The sequence below is a fragment of the Euprymna scolopes genome, chromosome 35 (assembly GCF_053919585.1).
Source record: "Euprymna scolopes isolate OS-2025 chromosome 35, ASM5391958v1, whole genome shotgun sequence".
NCBI classification, from domain to species: domain Eukaryota; kingdom Metazoa; phylum Mollusca; class Cephalopoda; order Sepiida; family Sepiolidae; genus Euprymna; species Euprymna scolopes.
The window spans coordinates 40,148,015-40,168,975 of record NC_136516.1 but is presented as its reverse complement, the minus strand read 5'-3'; the positions used below and the strand labels follow the sequence as shown (position 1 = coordinate 40,168,975).

Here is a 20,961-nt window from a genome sequence, read left to right as displayed (position 1 = left end):
CAGTCATCTAGCATCTATCCTTGCGCCACTGAACTCCAGCAGTGCTGATTCAGGAGAGGTATAGATGGCGATTGCGCAACCCTCATCTTATAATTACACACGCAGCTACCCTTACAGAGAGTATCCAGTGAAACATGCTCGCTCTTCCATATCCAAGAAGGCCAGACATAACAAATCCACCCAGAAACTTATGAGAATCCACTTTTTGACAGCACGGGCATGATCTAAATGCATTGGGTTCCCACTGGACAGACAGTCAACAAGGAATACTATATTGAGGTTTTAAGGGGGTTCAGGGAGAGACTCCGTTAGAAGAGGCTAGCACTCTGCAATTCGAGTAAGTGCTTTTTCTAACAGGACAATGCAACAGTCCAGAACTCCATCCTTGTTACAGATTATTTTACTAAGATGAGCATCAAGACAGTTCCTCGTCCTCCTTATAGTTCAGACCTTGCTCCCTGTGACTTTTTCTTATTCCCCAAGCTCAAGGAAAACCTTAGAAGCTGTTATTATCAGACAATTGAGGAAATGAAAGAGGCTGTTGCGAGGGTCATTGACATATTGACACAAGAGCCAAGGGGTCTTCCGGAAATTGTTAGAACGATACAACAAGTGCATTGCAGCCGGAGAAGATTACTTAGTAGGGGACTAGAGTTTCCTTAGTGTACTATCAATAAAAGTTCCCATACGAAGAAATGGCTGGAAACTTATTAAAGGCACCTCGTGTGTCAATAATTGAACACGTTCTCTTGTTTTTGTTTAGGAAAATTATGTCAGGTTTCGAATGTCTAAAAACTTTACTAGTTTGTATGTGAATGTCCCAGAGAAGTTTGTACATTGTCGCTTTTTTTTATAAAACTTTTGGTTTATGCTCATATCATATTATTATTATTGTTATTATTATTATTATTATTATTATTATTATTATCATTATTTTCAGTATAATTATTATATTATTATTATTATTATTGTAATTATTATTATGGTTATTATTATTATTATTATTATTATTATTATTATTATTATTATTATTATTATTATTATTATCATTATTTTCAGTATAATTATTATATTATTATTATTATTATTGTAATTATTATTATGGTTATTATTATTTTATTATTATTTATTTTTATTATTATTATTATTATTATTATATTACTATTTATTTTTATTATTATTTTATTATTATTATTATTTATTTTTATTATTATTATTATTTATTATTATTATTATTATTATTATTATTATTATTATTATTATTATTATTGTTATTTACAGGTAATTGTAACCAATGCCAGTGTATATCCAGGTAAATATCGCTTCTTCCACTATCCCCCCACTCTTCCTTCGCCAAATAAAAACCAAGAAATGTCCAATCCAAAACACTAGTTTCTGACTTAATAAAAATTACGAGATATAATACTCTCCTTTTATATAACGAGCTGTCTGACCTCGGCAAAAGCGGGAAATTTAAAATCTTAACTTTAAGACCCTGATTTTATGAACAGATGGATAAATAATAAAACAGATAAACATCATTCCTCTTCTCACAACACATAGGAATTTTTGGGGGTTTTTGTGTTTTTTTTTTGTTATTCTTTTATTGTATTTTCACCTCACACAAGGCATAGTGCCACTTTGATGTAGGCGGCTACTATCTCGGACATAATTGCAAGGACACCATGTACGGAGTTTAGCAGCGAGATGACAGTTCACATTACACTTGAACTTCTGCATGTCAGTACAGTCGGGGAAACAGAAACCCGGAAGTGAATTCCAAAGTCTAACAGTTCTGGGGAAGAAATTATTAGAGTAGAAGACTTTCAGGTATCTGTCGATCTTTACTGTGTAGGGGTGGGATTTTGTTGCTTGTCGGGTTTATTAGGGGTATTTACATCGAGAGGATACAAAAGCTATAGTTCGGCAGAGCATCCACCATTAAAATACTTGTAAAACAGGCAGAGGCATGCAACATTTCGTCGATGGGATAGAGGTTGAGGCCTAGCTGACAGTTCAGGATCAATTAGGTTAGCGACTCTCTTTTGAGTCCTGTCCAGGAGTGAAAAATAGTAGCAGGTGCACCAGCGCAAATGTGACAACAATAGCCCATACATGTGCGAATGATGGCCTTGTAGAGCTACGGGAGACTTTCAGGCGTACGTAACTTTCTGGCACGGTAGAGAGAGCCCACCTTCCTCGCAGCAGCTTTGGCAATGTCCTCGATGAATCTTTTCCAACTCATGTTTCATGTGAACGTTAAGCCAAGGAGTTTGAACAAAGTACTTTCAGGTAATGTATCATTAGCCATAGCTATTGGTGGTTGAGAAGGTTTCTTGTAATTATTAAAAGAAAGAAGCTTGCTCTTGGCAGCATGTAATGTTACCATCCATTTTTGTTCCCATTCTACTACAGATTGGAGGTCTTCCTTTAGGGTTTCCGCCATTGTTTTAGATATGTGTTCATTCGTTTTCTCCTCATGCCTGGTGTAGAGCGTGCTGTTATCAGCAAATACACCCATCTCAGAGACAATTTTATCAGGGAGGGCATTTATGAATATTAGAAATAATAAAGGTTTAAGGATCCACCCCTGAGGTACACCTGCAGTAGTTCCTGCCTTCATAAACGATCGAGTAAAGAAAATATTTCTCTCTTTTTTAACGCCAGACCCTTATTTTATAAACAACTATCCTGGGTGCCCGGCGTTGCCCGGGTGTTTGGAGGTGGGTTTTGAGTAAACAAAAAAAAATGGTAGTAGGAAGGCAGGCTCGAATCCATACGGAGAAGGAGGAAAGAATGTGAAAAAGTGACCTTTGCCGTTGCATCCATCGCCAGACTGGAAGTGGCGAAAGTTTAAATTAAGGCTAGTCAGGAAAGAGGGGATGACTTTCGAAAATATCGCCGAAAAAAAACGACTCATCCTTGTAGAAAAGTGCCCAGTTGAGGGTGATGAAATTAATGTTTTTAGCCAATTTTTCGGTATTTGTCGTCCAAAGGGTCGAGCTTCAAAACGATACCGAGCTCATGAAAATCCGTAGCCTCTGTCGAAAGTTTTAGGCAGACATACATACATACATACATACATACATTTAAACAAACGGGTGATATTTATATTATAGATGAAGTAGGGGAGACAATTCCTGCTTTTATACAACAGGCTGTCACAAATAAAAATTTAAATTTAAACACTTATTTTTAACTTTAAAAACAATCGAATAGGAAGGATAATTGTCTTTTTTATGCTACTCTGTATCTGAAAAATAAACAGAAAACTTTGAATCTAAACACTAGTTTCTGACTTTGAGTTTTTATACTACATACCCTTCCCGACAGAAAAAAAAACCCTCAAAAGATGTTCAATCTTATAAACAATTAACTAGGGGAGATAATACTCTTCTGCATACTACAGGTGGACCCCTCAACAAAAAGGAAACTTTCTACCTAATGTTAATCACTGATTTTATAAACAATCAAGAAAGGGAAATAACTCTCTTAAAAAAATATAACAGGACAAATTTTAATCTAAACGCTCGTCATTGACTTTATTAACAATTAAGTAAGGGAGATAATCTTCACTTTTTATTATACAACGTTCCCCACAAAACAGGAAAGTTTCAATCTAAACACTAGTTGCTAAGTGTATAAACAAGAAAATAATGGAGATAATCTTCACTTTTATTATGCGGCGTTCCCCATAAAACAGGACAATTTCAATCTAAATGCTAAATAAATAATACAGTAAACGAAATAATTCTTTATTTCCGTATATAGGCTATCCGAAAAAAACGCAGAAATATCAATATAAACGCTAGTAATTCTCTCTTTTATAATAAGAACGGATCTGAAAAAGAAAAAAAACTAATCTAAACGCTAGCCTTTGTCTTTATGAGAAATCGAGTTATAAAAATAATTATTTCCTTATTGGGATTAATTTTCCCTTGGAAAAAGTTAGAATGCGCTAACAAACCAAGTATCAGCTCTGAAACAGAAATACGGCGATGGTTGGTTTGCGAGAACCAACACGATAAGTGTTTATAATATTTGAAGCAATTTTACATTTAAAAAATGGATGATACCAGAAACAGTTAATTGTATAAAAGAGATTTGCGAAAAAAAGTGCTTTGGGGTGGAAAGTTCAAGTTACAGGTTGCACATGTGCATCCTTCAACTCTGTCTCTGTACTTGGTTACAATCCTAACAGAAATTCGGTGATAAATGATGGCTAACTTGTAACTGTCGTCTATGGCGTGTCACAAAATAATCTTTAATTTATGGCAGGAGGAAGTGCATTGTTTTTCTGTGACTATTATCTTGGGATAGTGTCAACGAGCTTCAGTAGTGTCTTGTTGCTAGAATCGAAAAAGGGCAGGTCACACTCATGCAAGAGTTTTATAAGTAATCTTGCCTGACTGCTAAAGTAGCAAGAACCGAAAATCCTGCCAGCCTAAAGGAACAAGGTAGTGGGGAGGGAAAGAGATAAAAATTAATGAGGCGGGAGGAAAGATACAAATTCTAATATCTTTAATATATCAGTATATCATATAAAAAAAAAGTATCACAATTAAACCCTGTTGTATTCTTGTGTGGCGTGAGGTGTGTTGTTATTGTAGTCTCGGTTATTTCAGAGGGACATACGAGGTTTATTTTAAATAGAGGTTTTATTAGATTCGGGACAGAATGACGACACTGCTAAAGACATCAAAAGCAGATATACATGAGAAAACATTCACTGTGCATGAGAGAGGAATAGGTAGACGACTTTGATTGATATTTATCTAGGTTCGTAACGGACATTTATTGTTAAGAGTGTAATTGCTGGAAATAAAAATGTAATTGCTCGTAGAAAAACATTGTTAGAATAGAAGATAAAGAAATTTTGGATGAGCTGTTAAATGTGATTTTTTTGGACAGCTACACAACAACATAAACGATTTCGATAACCCCTAGGGCAGTAAGGATTTTACGTCTGAGATCTCTCTTTTCTGTGGTTGAGAGTAAGCTACAAACGGTGAAATCGATTATGTTAAGATCCCTATCTCATGAATATATATATATATATTTATATATATATATATATATATATATATATATATATATATATATATATAGAGAGAGAGAGAGAGAGAGAGAGAGAGAAGAATAAGAACAAACGCAAGAACAATCAATACATCAGAAATTAAATGTTTACCCGGTATAATCATGGGTAAATTCAATGTAATATACATATTAATATTTATATATTACTGAATTAATCTAAACCAAATAAAAAAAGCTCAATACAGACTCAATAGAAAGTAGAGCTTATTATCAGAGAAAAGAAAAGAATTTAAAACTGTGAATTAAATTTTGCAATTAAATTTATTATTCGACAGCATACTCGCAAAAAATACATTTTCAAAGTTCTTATTCCGCGGAGTTTCAAAGATTGACACTCTTGCTCTTCTTCTCATCTGAGGACAGTAAGAAATTATATAAATATTATATATATACAACTCTATATCCCGTTATGCGTATATATATATATATATATATATATATATATATATATATATATATTGTGTGTGTATATATATATATATATATATATTGTGTGTGTATATATATATGTATTTATAGATAGATAGATAGATCGATACTAGCAGAAAGACACGACGTTTCCCGGGATTAAATATGGATTGATATATCTTCCAACCCCCACATACTTTTATTGTCATTAGAATCGGTGAAATCCTTCATTTTCTAATCATATCGATTGTCTTCTCTACTTGGGAACCCACTGAAGTACACTGGGAGAAAGTTTCACATGGTCTTCCACAATGTCTTAGTCAACAATACATGGTAGTCTAAATTGCAATTTAGAGAAACTACTAATTTCGATGGTTTTCATTCTTTCATTTCATACTACACTAAACAAACAGAACACACAATTTGCCACCAACTGGATAAAGGTGAGTGCACTTTGCATACTTAATGATTAAACACTTGGAAACGATTAACTAAAATAATTTATGGGTCTAACACGCTTGTAATTGGAATGTTGATGTATACCTGTGAGGAGTATTATCGTAAAGCAGCTTTACATAAGGAAACCACTCGCATAACTGACCCCAAACAATAACTAAGTACTCAAACCATATGGCTTTGGGAATAGAATACTTCACTAATATAGATAAATATATGCTATTATGTAGATGTTTGCATGTATATGGTCTGGAAACATATCTCTATAACGAAACATTTAAATTTATAAAATACATTTATACTCTAGTATTGAGGAAAAAATAAACAACCGAAATGAAAGAATGACAACCATGACAAATTAAGTTTATATATAGATATGAAAATCTCTGCCGTTGTAATTACTTCAGACACAGGGGTAGAGTGGAAAATATAACTCCCAGAATACCACTTTTATTTAAATCATATAAATAAGCCTGTATATATGTTCGGTAGCTGTTAATTTGATCATATGGGCATATCTCTTATGAATAAATAAATATATAAATAAATTGATAACAAAAAACGAATGAACGGATAAAAAAGCGATGAATAAAATACATAAATAGAGCTTATCAATAAAATAGATAGATCATGATGTCGACACCAAAAACAAAATCAACCATAAAAACCTAAGATAGGGAAGTAACGGCGATGAGGGTATAATATTACTTCAGATCAAGTGAAAAATTATGCCAATAAACAACCGCCAAGTTAAAATAATACCAATACATTCCCACTACTACAGTTCGACCACATGGGATCGTACTTACCCTTTCTTCTTTCTCCCACCACCCCTACTCATTTCCTTCACCATATCTCCCTCCAAAAACTCTTACCGCTCACATTCACAAAGTATACTCCCTACTCCTTTTTCCAGAACGTAAACCACACCCTAATATCTTATAAGAAACGAATATAATCTTGACTCTCGTTTAAATATCGCTCCTTTTTTTATTCTGATGAAGTGGTCTTTTTAACTGGGATTCCACTGAAACATGTATGCACATAATAATGTTCGTATAATAAACAGACTATATATATATATATATATATATATATATATATATATATATATATATATAACTTGACCTATTACCCTTTTTTAAAGATAGAATCACCCGATCGTCGAGGACAAGATTTAAGTAAGTGCGAACTGTCCACGACTTATAGATAGATAGATAGATAGATAGATAGATAGATAGATGTGTGTGTGTGTTTGTGTGTGTGTTGACTTGAACGAGATTTTAAAAGAACGTATCATTCTTTCTTTTCTTTTCTTTCAGTCTGCAGAAATAAAAAAATCGATGTCTATTTCCTCTTGGATGTTTCCTCAAGTATACGAAATGAAGAATTCGAAAAGCAGAAAATCATCATCAAAGACATTGTTAAACATTTTGATATCCAGGCCAGAAAGACGCGGGTCGGAATTTCATTATTTAGTCATAAATACAAAAATGTTGTGAATTTCGACACCGGTTCTTTCAAGTCGCCAACAGTTAAAGCGATTCAAAATATGAAGTACCTGGGAGGCATGACCATGATCGGCCAAGCCCTTTACAAAGTGAGGCATGAAATGTTCTCCCCTTTATTAATCCGCAAAGGAGCACAGAGGGTTCTGCTTGTTTTCACCGACGGTATGTCGCTTGATAACGAGCGCACATCGGTAGAGGCTAAGTTGATCCGTGATGCCGGCGTAAAGGTGTTTGTGATTGGAATTGGTGTTGACGTGAATCAGAAGAAAATGAACGACATAGCGAGCCAACCGTCCGATAAATTTGTCTGCATATTTACTTCTTTAGACGTTCTGCAGAAACACTCTAACAATTTAACCAAACAGGCTTGCACACTCAAGAAGCAACCCTTTAGCGGACGTCGCAAAGGTAAGTTTTAGGTCTTAACATATGTAAATTTTGAGTTCTGTACCATGCAAAAAAAAAGAAATGACTAAGTACGTCATTTGCACCTCCATTTAGCCACAAAAGTGCCCAAGGCCTTAACATATCTTAAATTGAGTTTAGAATTGTGCAAAACTGCTAAATTGACATAAAGTTAAATTTTTTACAAATATGGTAAAATAGTCCCAAACACTGGAGAGTTTTATTTGCCTATATACAACAATTTACCACATTCAAAGGCGGTAAACATCGAAATATATTATTGAATGCATTCATACATAATAAAAACATAATTTTATGTGTGTGTGTGTGTGTGTGTGTGTGTGTGTGTGTGTGTGTGTGTGTGTGTGTGTGTGTGTGTGTGTGTGTGTGTGTGTGTGGGTGTAATTTATCTACAGTGATTTAGGTTGACAAGAAGGTTCCTGCGGTTTTTAACTTTTAAATACAGATGAACATATCTCGGCTCAAACAAAAGTTTATTGATTGAAATAAGTACCATCATAATCAACACCCTTTTACCAACGCCAAGCATATGTATTTATGGTAGTAACGTAAAAAAAAAAAAAAAATCTTGCGTTCTGGTGGCAATGAAATCCTGAAATCGTTTTTAATATGGTTTAGGTTTTTAAGCATTTCTCACACAGAAAGTTAGCTAGAAGTTTGAAAAGTGGTAGTTAGTAGGGAAGAGGGCTGGAGAGTATGGCGAATGAAGCAGTGTTTCTTAGCCTAATTCGTTCAACTGCTGCACAGGTGTTGTTGTCGAAGTTTCTGATGTATTCCATCCATTTTTTAACAGTACTCCTTAAAAATTGTAATGGATGAGACTGGTCGCAGACCACCAAACAGTCAGCATTGCCTTCTTTTGGTGCAATTCTAGCTTCAGGAAGTGTCGTGGAGCTTCGTCGGCGACTGACCAGTGAGCTTAAAAGTAATACGGACATGAACGATGTAAAAAAAAAAATGCAGAAAGTATTAACAATTTTTTATTTGGATAATTTAAATGCGGAAAAAAAAACTGGGACACTGAAAACGTACACAGTAAAACAATACGTTCTCAACGGGTTTATGTTGATTTATTTATAAGAAAATTGTGACATTGTAGTTGTAATACAGAATAGTTGCAAAACATCAACGTCCTTCCCATGTTAAATAATAATTTCTAAATAATAACGTTAATATTTTAATGTGCAGGTCAAATTCTGCAAAAGTAGCGATTTATGTTTATTTGTTTACGCTGTTATGGGTTTATGTTTATGTACGCATACGCAACCGGAAGTCGTAAACTGGATGTTGGGTTATAATACCCGTTACAAGGTCATTTGAGTTTTATAATTATATAGATTTAATATAAAATATAATTTTTTTTTTACCATATATGGCATCACATACATCGCTATGGTATAATTATTACCATAAATCGGTATTTCTTTTTTAGTTTACCGACCCTTCGGCATTCACCTTTGAATTGTCGACTTTAATAGGGTTTATGGGGCGCTGATAACGAATATTGCGTTTATTTCTTGCGCAAACAAATAGTTATTCATATTTGAACACATTCAGTATCCAACGGAATCACTACAGTTTGGCAAGCAAGATGGCCGCCCGTGTATTTACTAAAAAACACCAAAAAGAGCCAAACGGACCAAAAATGACCCCAGGCCTCCTTTTACTTTCTCGTGATTGGACAAATAGTTATCTTTATGATAAAAAAAAAGACATTTATTATCATTTTTTGACACAAACCGATTTTTTCTTCTGACACCAAATCTGATAATCAAACCCGTCGCAAATTCACCGTTTGCATGGTATGAACTCCTGGACCCTAGGACTATTTGAAGAAATGTTAGTTTCAGTAAGGTGGGGATCACTTTTCTATGATAATTTAACCTAACATGAGCACCCGCACGTTGACCCCTCCCCCCAAAAAAACATTTTGTTTATATTGGGGCGGGAGGGATGTCGGTGGCAGCCGGGGGATGTTGGGCAGTTGTTGTAATTGTACTATTTAGAAATGTTTCCTGTGAAGGTGGGTTTTGCAATGAGCATAAATAAAAGTCAAGGTCAGACGTTTAAAACCATTGGCGTAGACCTGACATCAGACTGTTTCAGTCACGCTATGTTCTACGTCTCCATCAGGCCAAGGAGTTCAGAAAAACTCAACATTCTGGCTCCAAATCAAAGAAGAATGTCGTTTACGACGAGGCTCTTCGAGGAAAAGTTCTACAAAAGGATATGATGAAAAACTGATATGATCTGATTGTGGTATGTGTTCGGTATTCAATGTGTTAGATAAGATTTAAGCATCGAGTTGAAATTTACTTCCCTCTTACAACATCCACTTACTGGAAAGGTGCCAATAAATCGCGTACCTAAGTGTGCAGAAAAGTCCCGTGTGATGCGCGGGTATCTTTGCTAGTATATATATATATATATATATATATATATATATATATATATATATATATATATATATATATATATATATATTACAAAATAAATTCTTTGTATTTTCAGTAAGTACAACTGGGCCGTCAATAAGAACAACAAAAACAACAACCCAAATAAGGACAACTGAACGAGGTAAAATCAGCTAGTAAATTTTCTAAATGATCATTAGGGCTATGACAATAGAATATTCTTTTCATTGTTTTGACTCTCGCGTATATATCCGATACAGTTAGACACAGTTAACCCATCAAGAACCACATCACTCTATTTAAAAAAAAAAAACATATAAGATATTAACTGATATATACTCCAGAGTATGTTATGTTTAAATAAGGGAGTAGTCACCAACAATATGTATTTTTTAACATTATTTTATTATTCCGTGTCTTGGTTTTTCATTGAGAATTATGTTTGGATCATTGTAATAATGTTTTTAAGTCATTGAAAATATGTATATATATATATATATATATATATATATATATATATATATATATATATATATATATATATATATATATATATATATATATGCATGTATATATACGCATGTATATATATATATATATTCCAGGTGGAGAGATATTCAAGATAGTGTTCGAGGTTATTTTTTCACCTAAACTCCAGTTTGGCTTTTATTTGTTTGTTTGTTTTTATTATCGAAATGAAAAGAAAAACCTTCATTTGTTTTCGGGGTGTTTTCTTTTTTGCTTGTTTTGGGGTTTATTTTTACTTTTTATTTTGGTTTTGTTTTTTTGTTTTTTATACTTACAATGACAAATGACATAATTGCAACCAAGTATTGCAGTAATTAATGAAAGAAATTATAAATGATAAATGCACGGAAGACGTTTCGTTTCATTTCCTTAAGGTAGAATTCCATGTTTTCGTTCTTAAATTAATTTCTACTTCTTAATAAAATATTGAGACGAACTATTTTTAGTCGCTGAGGACGCTAAGTTACTAGTTAACATTACCACAGCTTCAACGGCTAAATGGATGTTTTTTTTTTTTTTTTTTTTTTCTCGCCTGTGGGAAGCAGCAACAACAACAATTGTACTATACTTTTTGGGGAGATGAGGGGCACGCTTCCAGCGGGCAACGCCGGTTAGCGGACACTGCTAGTTTTAAATAAATAGAAAAGTGCTTTTAATATGAATATCAATACAAAAAAATTATGGGAGTATAGATATGTATAAGAAAATTTTAATATTTTCTTTGGATTTTACAGTGAGTACAAAGTTGTCAACATCACCACCACATCTTCCACGAAGAACAACGAGTACACCAACAACTAATCTGGCTACATCTACCATGATCCCAATAACATTGTCAATAACTGATCTGTTGAAACAAGGTAAAACCCTCGTTTAACGTTTCTCAATTATAAATGTGCCTAGTGTTTGTCTGTCTGTTCTGTTATTTTAATTCATCGTTTACTCATTTTCACCTCAAACAAGGAATATTGCCGCTTGGACGTAACGGGCAACTAAGTGGGACCACGCTTCTGTTCTTACATTTGACATTATATATATATATATATATATATATATATATATATATATATATATATATATATATATATAAGGTGACGCTTCTGTTTCAAGTATAATTGGATATTGTACTTTTTTCTTTTTTTTACATGGGGATCACCACTTATCAAGGCCCGTAAGCAACTCGGGGATAAGGGTTATTTTGTGTACAATAATCAATAGGATAATATCGTAGTAATAGTTGGTATTGGAGATTTGATAAAGTGTCTTACTTAAGAGAACGATTAATCAGGAATTTGTTTATGTTGGACTTGAAGACGTCCAAGTTGTGGTCAGGTGGGAAACAGGCAAACGGAAGAGAATTCCACAGGCGTGCACTTCTCAGAAAAAGCTATGTTCATGGAATCTACGTTTTGATTTAGGCACAGATAAAGAGTGGGGAAAATTACTGACAGTGGTTTTAGCTAGACGGGTGTTTATCATAAAGGATTGGCGAGAGGAACCAGAGATTGGAGCTTGGACGAGCACTTGCCATGGAAATAACGATAAAACAAAGACAGGCTCGCAATGTCTCTTCTGTGGGAGAGAGGTTGCAGGGAAGAGAAGAGAGCATCCCCCACTAAGCCACGAAGTTTATTTTGTACTTTGTCAAGGCAGGATAGGCTGTTTTTTGAAGCTCCAGCCCAGATGTGGCAGCAGTACTCCATCTTTGGACGTACTTGGCTTTTATATAGATAGAGAATTGCATCAGTAGTGAGATATCTTCTGAAGCGGTAGAAGGATCCTACCATTTTCCCAGCGGATATTGTACTTAATTTTTGCATTTTAAGCTTAATTCAAATCATTATATAAAATTTTAATTGTATAAAATCAAGAAGGCATGTGAACCTTCCTCTCAGTACACAGCGGTGAGTTTCTGACTAGAGCAGATAACCAATTGATTTGATTGACGAATGACGAATTCCAGCGATTTCGATGACAGTAAAAGTATTAGAAGTTAATTTGTTAATCCTCTTTAAATCCTGAGCAACGTCGGGTCACCCTGCTAGTATATATATATAAAGTGATGTGTGTGTGTGTTTTTTTTCTACAAATGATTTCTTTGTATTTTACAGTGAATACAATGCATCCGCCAATACTAACAGTTCCAACAAAGAACAAATCAACAACAATTACGCCAACAATACCATACAGGATCCCAATACACAGGCCAACATCTGGTAATTTGAAACCCAAAGATTATGGCCGAACGCAAATTGGTAAGAGCCGCCTCTTACGTTTTTAACGATTTTTTTAGAATGACTTTTAACTTTATCAGTTACACGTGTTTCATTTTTTTATAAGAAATATGGTCAATTCAATGATTATACAACTCATTTGATACAAATAGAAACGTATAGAATGCTTCAGATTGCTTTTGGACCATCTTGCATGAATCGAGCATCATTTTTTGTGTGGCATAAGAGATTCAAGGAATCTCTGAGGATAATAAGAGGTGTGGGAGGAGTAAGGAAGTCAGAAAACCAAAGTTGATTGATCAAATAAAGAATTTCAAGGATCAGGACCGTCGTGTGTCAGTGTGGAAACTGTACACACAATCATTCGTGAGGAACTGAATATGCGGAAGATTTGCGCGAAGTTTGTTCCATCGTACAAACTATTTGACAAGATTAATATCAAGACAGTTCCTCATCCTCTCTATTGTCCACACCTTGCTCCATGTGACTTTTAGTTATTCCCTAAACTCACGGAAAACCTTAGAAACTGTCGTTATAGGACGATTGAGGAGATGGAAGAGACTGTGACGGGGGTTATTGAGACGCTCACACAAGAGTGCTTTCAGGAGACCTTCCAGAAGTTGTTGGAACGGTATATACTCTTATTTTTTGTGTAAAAATCTAAATTCTTAGAAGGTAAATTTATGAATGTACATACGGTATTTACGGAACAATGCTTAATATGCGATTAGATCTTAGTACTAGTAGTAGTATGGAAATATATTGCTATGACGTCAGAGGTGTGTTTTCCAAACATGACCAATTCACGTGGCTATGCACACGTTTTTCCAAACACGCATTTGACAACAAAGGAATTCTTAACAAACCTATTTTTTAACCTAACCTATTTTTTTTTACAATATATTTTTAACTTGTATTGTTCATTACTCAACTGTCTTTTTGACATTCACATTCACAACAGAATGTGACAATCAATTCTTTTTACGATATAAACAGGGAAGAGAAGAGAGCATCCCCCACTAAGCCACGAAGTTTATTTTGTACTTTGTCAAGGCAGGATAGGCTGTTTTTTGAAGCTCCAGCCCAGATGTGGCAGCAGTACTCCATCTTTGGACGTACTTGGCTTTTATATAGATAGAGAATTGCATCAGTAGTGAGATATCTTCTGAAGCGGTAGAAGGATCCTACCATTTTCCCAGCGGATATTGTACTTAATTTTTGCATTTTAAGCTTAATTCAAATCATTATATAAAATTTTAATTGTATAAAATCAAGAAGGCATGTGAACCTTCCTCTCAGTACACAGCGGTGAGTTTCTGACTAGAGCAGATAACCAATTGATTTGATTGACGAATGACGAATTCCAGCGATTTCGATGACAGTAAAAGTATTAGAAGTTAATTTGTTAATCCTCTTTAAATCCTGAGCAACGTCGGGTCACCCTGCTAGTATATATATATAAAGTGATGTGTGTGTGTTTTTTTTCTACAAATGATGTCTTTGTATTTTACAGTATATACAATGCATCCGCCAATACTAACAGTTCCAACAAAGAACAAATCAACAACAATTACGCCAACAATACCATACAGGATCCCAATACACAGGCCAACATCTGGTAATTTGAAACCCAAAGATTATGGCCGAACGCAAATTGGTAAGAGCCGCCTCTTACGTTTTTAACGATTTTTTTAGAATGACTTTTAACTTTATCAGTTACACGTGTTTCATTTTTTTATAAGAAATATGGTCAATTCAATGATTATACAACTCATTTGATACAAATAGAAACGTATAGAATGCTTCAGATTGCTTTTGGACCATCTTGCATGAATCGAGCATCATTTTTTGTGTGGCATAAGAGATTCAAGGAATCTCTGAGGATAATAAGAGGTGTGGGAGGAGTAAGGAAGTCAGAAAACCAAAGTTGATTGATCAAATAAAGAATTTCAAGGATCAGGACCGTCGTGTGTCAGTGTGGAAACTGTACACACAATCATTCGTGAGGAACTGAATATGCGGAAGATTTGCGCGAAGTTTGTTCCATCGTACAAACTATTTGACAAGATTAATATCAAGACAGTTCCTCATCCTCTCTATTGTCCACACCTTGCTCCATGTGACTTTTAGTTATTCCCTAAACTCACGGAAAACCTTAGAAACTGTCGTTATAGGACGATTGAGGAGATGGAAGAGACTGTGACGGGGGTTATTGAGACGCTCACACAAGAGTGCTTTCAGGAGACCTTCCAGAAGTTGTTGGAACGGTATATACTCTTATTTTTTGTGTAAAAATCTAAATTCTTAGAAGGTAAATTTATGAATGTACATACGGTATTTACGGAACAATGCTTAATATGCGATTAGATCTTAGTACTAGTAGTAGTATGGAAATATATTGCTATGACGTCAGAGGTGTGTTTTCCAAACATGACCAATTCACGTGGCTATGCACACGTTTTTTCCAAACACGCATTTGACAACAAAGGAATTCTTAACAAACCTATTTTTTAACCTAACCTATTTTTTTTTACAATATATTTTTAACTTGTATTGTTCATTACTCAACTGTCTTTTTGACATTCACATTCATAACAGAATGTGACAATCAATTCTTTTTACGATATAAACAGGGAAGAGAAGAGAGCATCCCCCACTAAGCCACGAAGTTTATTTTGTACTTTGTCAAGGCAGGATAGGCTGTTTTTTGAAGCTCCAGCCCAGATGTGGCAGCAGTACTCCATCTTTGGACGTACTTGGCTTTTATATAGATAGAGAATTGCATCAGTAGTGAGATATCTTCTGAAGCGGTAGAAGGATCCTACCATTTTCCCAGCGGATATTGTACTTAATTTTTGCATTTTAAGCTTAATTCAAATCATTATATAAAATTTTAATTGTATAAAATCAAGAAGGCATGTGAACCTTCCTCTCAGTACACAGCGGTGAGTTTCTGACTAGAGCAGATAACCAATTGATTTGATTGACGAATGACGAATTCCAGCGATTTCGATGACAGTAAAAGTATTAGAAGTTAATTTGTTAATCCTCTTTAAATCCTGAGCAACGTCGGGTCACCCTGCTAGTATATATATATAAAGTGATGTGTGTGTGTTTTTTTTCTACAAATGATTTCTTTGTATTTTACAGTATATACAATGCATCCGCCAATACTAACAGTTCCAACAAAGAACAAATCAACAACAATTACGCCAACAATACCATACAGGATCCCAATACACAGGCCAACATCTGGTAATTTGAAACCCAAAGATTATGGCCGAACGCAAATTGGTAAGAGCCGCCTCTTACGTTTTTAACGATTTTTTTAGAATGACTTTTAACTTTATCAGTTACACGTGTTTCATTTTTTTATAAGAAATATGGTCAATTCAATGATTATACAACTCATTTGATACAAATAGAAACGTATAGAATGCTTCAGATTGCTTTTGGACCATCTTGCATGAATCGAGCATCATTTTTTGTGTGGCATAAGAGATTCAAGGAATCTCTGAGGATAATAAGAGGTGTGGGAGGAGTAAGGAAGTCAGAAAACCAAAGTTGATTGATCAAATAAAGAATTTCAAGGATCAGGACCGTCGTGTGTCAGTGTGGAAACTGTACACACAATCATTCGTGAGGAACTGAATATGCGGAAGATTTGCGCGAAGTTTGTTCCATCGTACAAACTATTTGACAAGATTAATATCAAGACAGTTCCTCATCCTCTCTATTGTCCACACCTTGCTCCATGTGACTTTTAGTTATTCCCTAAACTCACGGAAAACCTTAGAAACTGTCGTTATAGGACGATTGAGGAGATGGAAGAGACTGTGACGGGGGTTATTGAGACGCTCACACAAGAGTGCTTTCAGGAGACCTTCCAGAAGTTGTTGGAACGGTATATACTCTTATTTTTTGTGTAAAAATCTAAATTCTTAGAAGGTAAATTTATGAATGTACATACGGTATTTACGGAACAATGCTTAATATGCGATTAGATCTTAGTACTAGTAGTAGTATGGAAATCTATTGCTATGACGTCAGAGGTGTGTTTTCCAAACATGACCAATTCACGTGGCTATGCACACGTTTTTCCAAACACGCATTTGACAACAAAGGAATTCTTAACAAACCTATTTTTTAACCTAACCTATTTTTTTTACAATATATTTTTAACTTGTATTGTTCATTACTCAACTGTATTTTTAACATTCACATTCACAACAGAATGTGACAATCAATTCTTTTTACGATATAAACAATATCTAACTAATTCTAATAGAATTTTACAATAGTTTAATTCTAACATTCCGATTTCTAACATTCTATTTTTTTACCCTTGCTTACAAGGTTCGAGTCTCGGCTTATCTTAATCTCATTTTAAACTATCTGATGTTCTTATTCACATGGAAAGGGGATAGCCCTTTTCCTGTAGCATATATATATATATATATATATATATATATATATATATATATATATATATATATATATTTATATATATACTTGTTTATTGTTATATAAACATGTTTACGTCCCGCTGCTACAAGCAGCCATTTGTTTCAATCAAACAACAGATATCATCAGGCAGCGACTTGACTATTCAAATGTTCAATGAATAAACTCATTATAACATCTATAATGATAATAATGAAAAATAAATAATAAACGATTATTCATTGAAATAAATAATAAACGATTATTCATTGAACATTTGAATAGTCAAGTCGCTGCCTGATGATATCTGTTGTTTGATTGAAACATGGCTGTTTGTAGCAGCGGGATGTAAACATGTATATATAACAATAAACAAGTATTATCAGCTCTTTTTATTGAGCACTATCTAACAACCTCGTTGAATTCACTAGTCTATTACCTTTGAATAACAAAAACCCGAGTATGTATATATATATATATATATATATATATATATATATATATATATATATATATATATATATATTACAAAATAAATTCTTTGTATTTTCAGTAAGTACAACTGGGCCGTCAATAAGAACAACAAAAACAACAACCCAAAAAAGGACAACTGAACGAGGTAAAATCAGCTAGTAAATTTTCTAAATGATCATTAGGGCTATGACAATAGAATATTCTTTTCATTGTTTTGACTCTCGCGTATATATCCGATACAGTTAGACACAGTTAACCCATCGAGAACCACATCACTCTATTTAAAAAAAAAAACATATAAGATATTAACTGATATATACTCCAGAGTCAACATAATGAAAAGAATATTCTTTTGTCATAGATCTAATGATCATTCTTCTATTTGAATTTGTTCTATTCCAGAATGATCCGTGTCTTGACGATTCCCGGGATGAAATCTACTTATTATTACATCATTATTTGCATAAAAGAAGGAAAATTTAATGATAGTTTATAAATACACAAACACACACGCACGCACATTTAACTTTATATAAAGAAAATGAAAAAAGAAAAATCCAAACTTTATACAAACGTTAGCAGTAAAATCCTTAAAAGGAAAAAAAAAAGTAAATATTTTTACTACGACTGAAAACACAAATAGATTATTTCTTAATTAATTTTAGAAATCATAGCATTTCTTTCAAAGGATTTTCAAGTTAAGCCCGTTTGCAGCGGCTCCTGCATTGATAGAGTTCAAAATAGACTTCGTAGCCTCGTAGGAGATGTCCTTTTCTCTTCCTTGCAACCTCTATCTCACAGAAGAGATGTTGCGAGTTTGTTTCTGATGTATCGTTATTTTCATGGAAGGTGTTCGACTGAGTTTCAATCTATGGTCCCCCCTCGCCAAACTTTCACAAGAAACACTCGTCTAGCAGTAAACACTATCAATAATTCCTCCCACTCTTTATCTGTGCCTAAACCTAAACGTAGAATTCATGAACAAAGCTTCTTTCTTAGAACTGCACGCCTGTGGAATTGTCTTCCGTTTTCCTGCTTTCCGGCTGACTACAATATGGTTGTGTTCAAGTCTAACGTAAATAAGTTCTTGATGAGCCGTTCTATATAAGTTATCAAATTTACCAAATTTTCATTACTAATGATTACTATATTGTCCAATGTCTACTGTACACTCTTTAACCCTTATCCTTGAGTGGCCTCTTGGCCTTGATAAGTGGTGATGCTTATGTAAAAAAAAATACACATGTTCATAATTAGTTTCTAAATAAAAATTGGTACTTGTACAATTAAATCAAGACATTCAAAAATAAAAATATCGAAAAAAGGTTATATTGTACGTATCTGTTATGGAACAAAGTCCTCCGAAAACAAATTTCACTTAATTTCATCAAGTGTTTTTTTTTGTTTTGTTTGTTTGTTTGTTTTTGTTTTTTTTTTGTTTTTTTTTGACAGCGAAAAAAAAAACAATTTGTTATGATACTGACCAAAAGGTTCGATTTTTAGGGGAAAAAAAAAGCTAGTAATGAAGAAAGTGTCGGCGATTTACATTTGGTTATCTCCCCGTGACGCGTGCAAAAATTCCATAATGGCTGATTTCAACGCGCTCTCATAAAAACGTGTTTTTCTGCTGCAAAAAAAAACTACTCAATCAAATTAAATGAATTTTTTTCTTCGAAGATCTTCAGTCCAAAACGGATACGTACAATATAACTTTTTCCGGTATTTTCATTTTTAATGTCTTGATTAAACTGTACAAGTGTTCCATATATGTTTGGCTTGTGATCTTCTAGGGTATATAAAATAGACAGTTATTTCGTTTTAAAATGGATATGAGACACTTTTGTTTATAATAAAGACTTTGTTTATTCACTATATACATTTCAACAAATGACGGTGGTGGAGTTTAGTGGCAGAATGTGGGTCGCAGAATTCTGTGTCAATTTGTGTCTCGCTTCTGTCTGTCTCGCTTTTTTTCTCTCGCCTCTTTTTATTGGTATCACTTCGACCTATTAACCTTTTTCTCGCAAGCTTGTTTATTGCACTTTTGCTGGTTTGGGTCTGATCCATTACCGATTGACGTCATGTATATAGGTCGTTCTAAATCCCGGGATTTCTCATTGTTTCTTTTTGTTTGCCTGGATATAGCTTTGGTCACCTTTCCTGGGACCGAGTCATTGTTCCTTCGATCGCCCGGGATTTCCATTGTTTCCTTCCTACTTGCCTGGGTGCAGCCTAGGTGATCTTTACTGGGATTGACCTATTGTTCTTTCCTTCGATCGCTCGGGATTTCCATTAACACAAGTATCAAAAATGTTATTATGTACGGAGTGGGAAATAGACAACATTATGCAAAATATAAAATATAAATAAAAACTGATTTAAAAAGTATATATCAAGAAATATTTTTAAAGTATAAGATCCAACAATAAAATATATTTACAATGAAGGAATTGAGCATACGTGAATAGGTGGATGAAAAATTGAGAACGACGTGTATAAGTAAATAATAGGAAAATTATAAGGACCATTAAGAAATAATAATTAAGGTTTTGAGCAATGGCAATTAAAGGGTGGCTCCACACTCCCCAAAGCCCGCAAGCTGAGGATTCACCACTGGATATAGTTTAAGGTCATATCCAGGACCTATAATGGTTTAAGGAACTCTAGTTATATATATATGAATATATATATATATATATATATATATATATATATATATTAACCGCAACTTTATAACATATAAAAAAAATCGATAGAAAATTAAGTCTATAATAATATATACGCCATCTACAAAAATTAAAATATCGTATTTAAGCGTACTTTATGGCGGGGCTACGTCGGGCGTTCGTGCTAGCTTAGATAAATATATTTGCAGTTTTAACCAAAAGCTACAATAATATCAGAGCGTTTCCATTTACGCTTAATATCAACAGAATTCCAACATTAATATATTACATATGAATGAGTACT

General features: G+C 33.9%; 1 protein-coding gene across 2 annotated transcripts in view; it reads left to right on the top strand.

Moving 5' to 3' along the window:
* Nucleotides 1–20,961, top strand: part of LOC145259834 (uncharacterized) — a 39,645-nt gene that overhangs the window by 10,161 nt on the left and 8,523 nt on the right. For both annotated transcript variants that reach the window (XM_080117660.1, XM_080117661.1), the window contains exons 3-10: nt 1,282–1,312; nt 7,284–7,880; nt 10,410–10,475; nt 11,575–11,700; nt 12,952–13,095; nt 14,588–14,731; nt 16,225–16,368; nt 18,071–18,136. In XM_080117660.1, the coding sequence (XP_079973786.1) occupies nt 1,282–1,312; nt 7,284–7,880; nt 10,410–10,475; nt 11,575–11,700; nt 12,952–13,095; nt 14,588–14,731; nt 16,225–16,368; nt 18,071–18,136 (1,318 nt within the window). The remainder of the gene's footprint in view (nt 1–1,281; nt 1,313–7,283; nt 7,881–10,409; nt 10,476–11,574; nt 11,701–12,951; nt 13,096–14,587; nt 14,732–16,224; nt 16,369–18,070; nt 18,137–20,961) is intronic.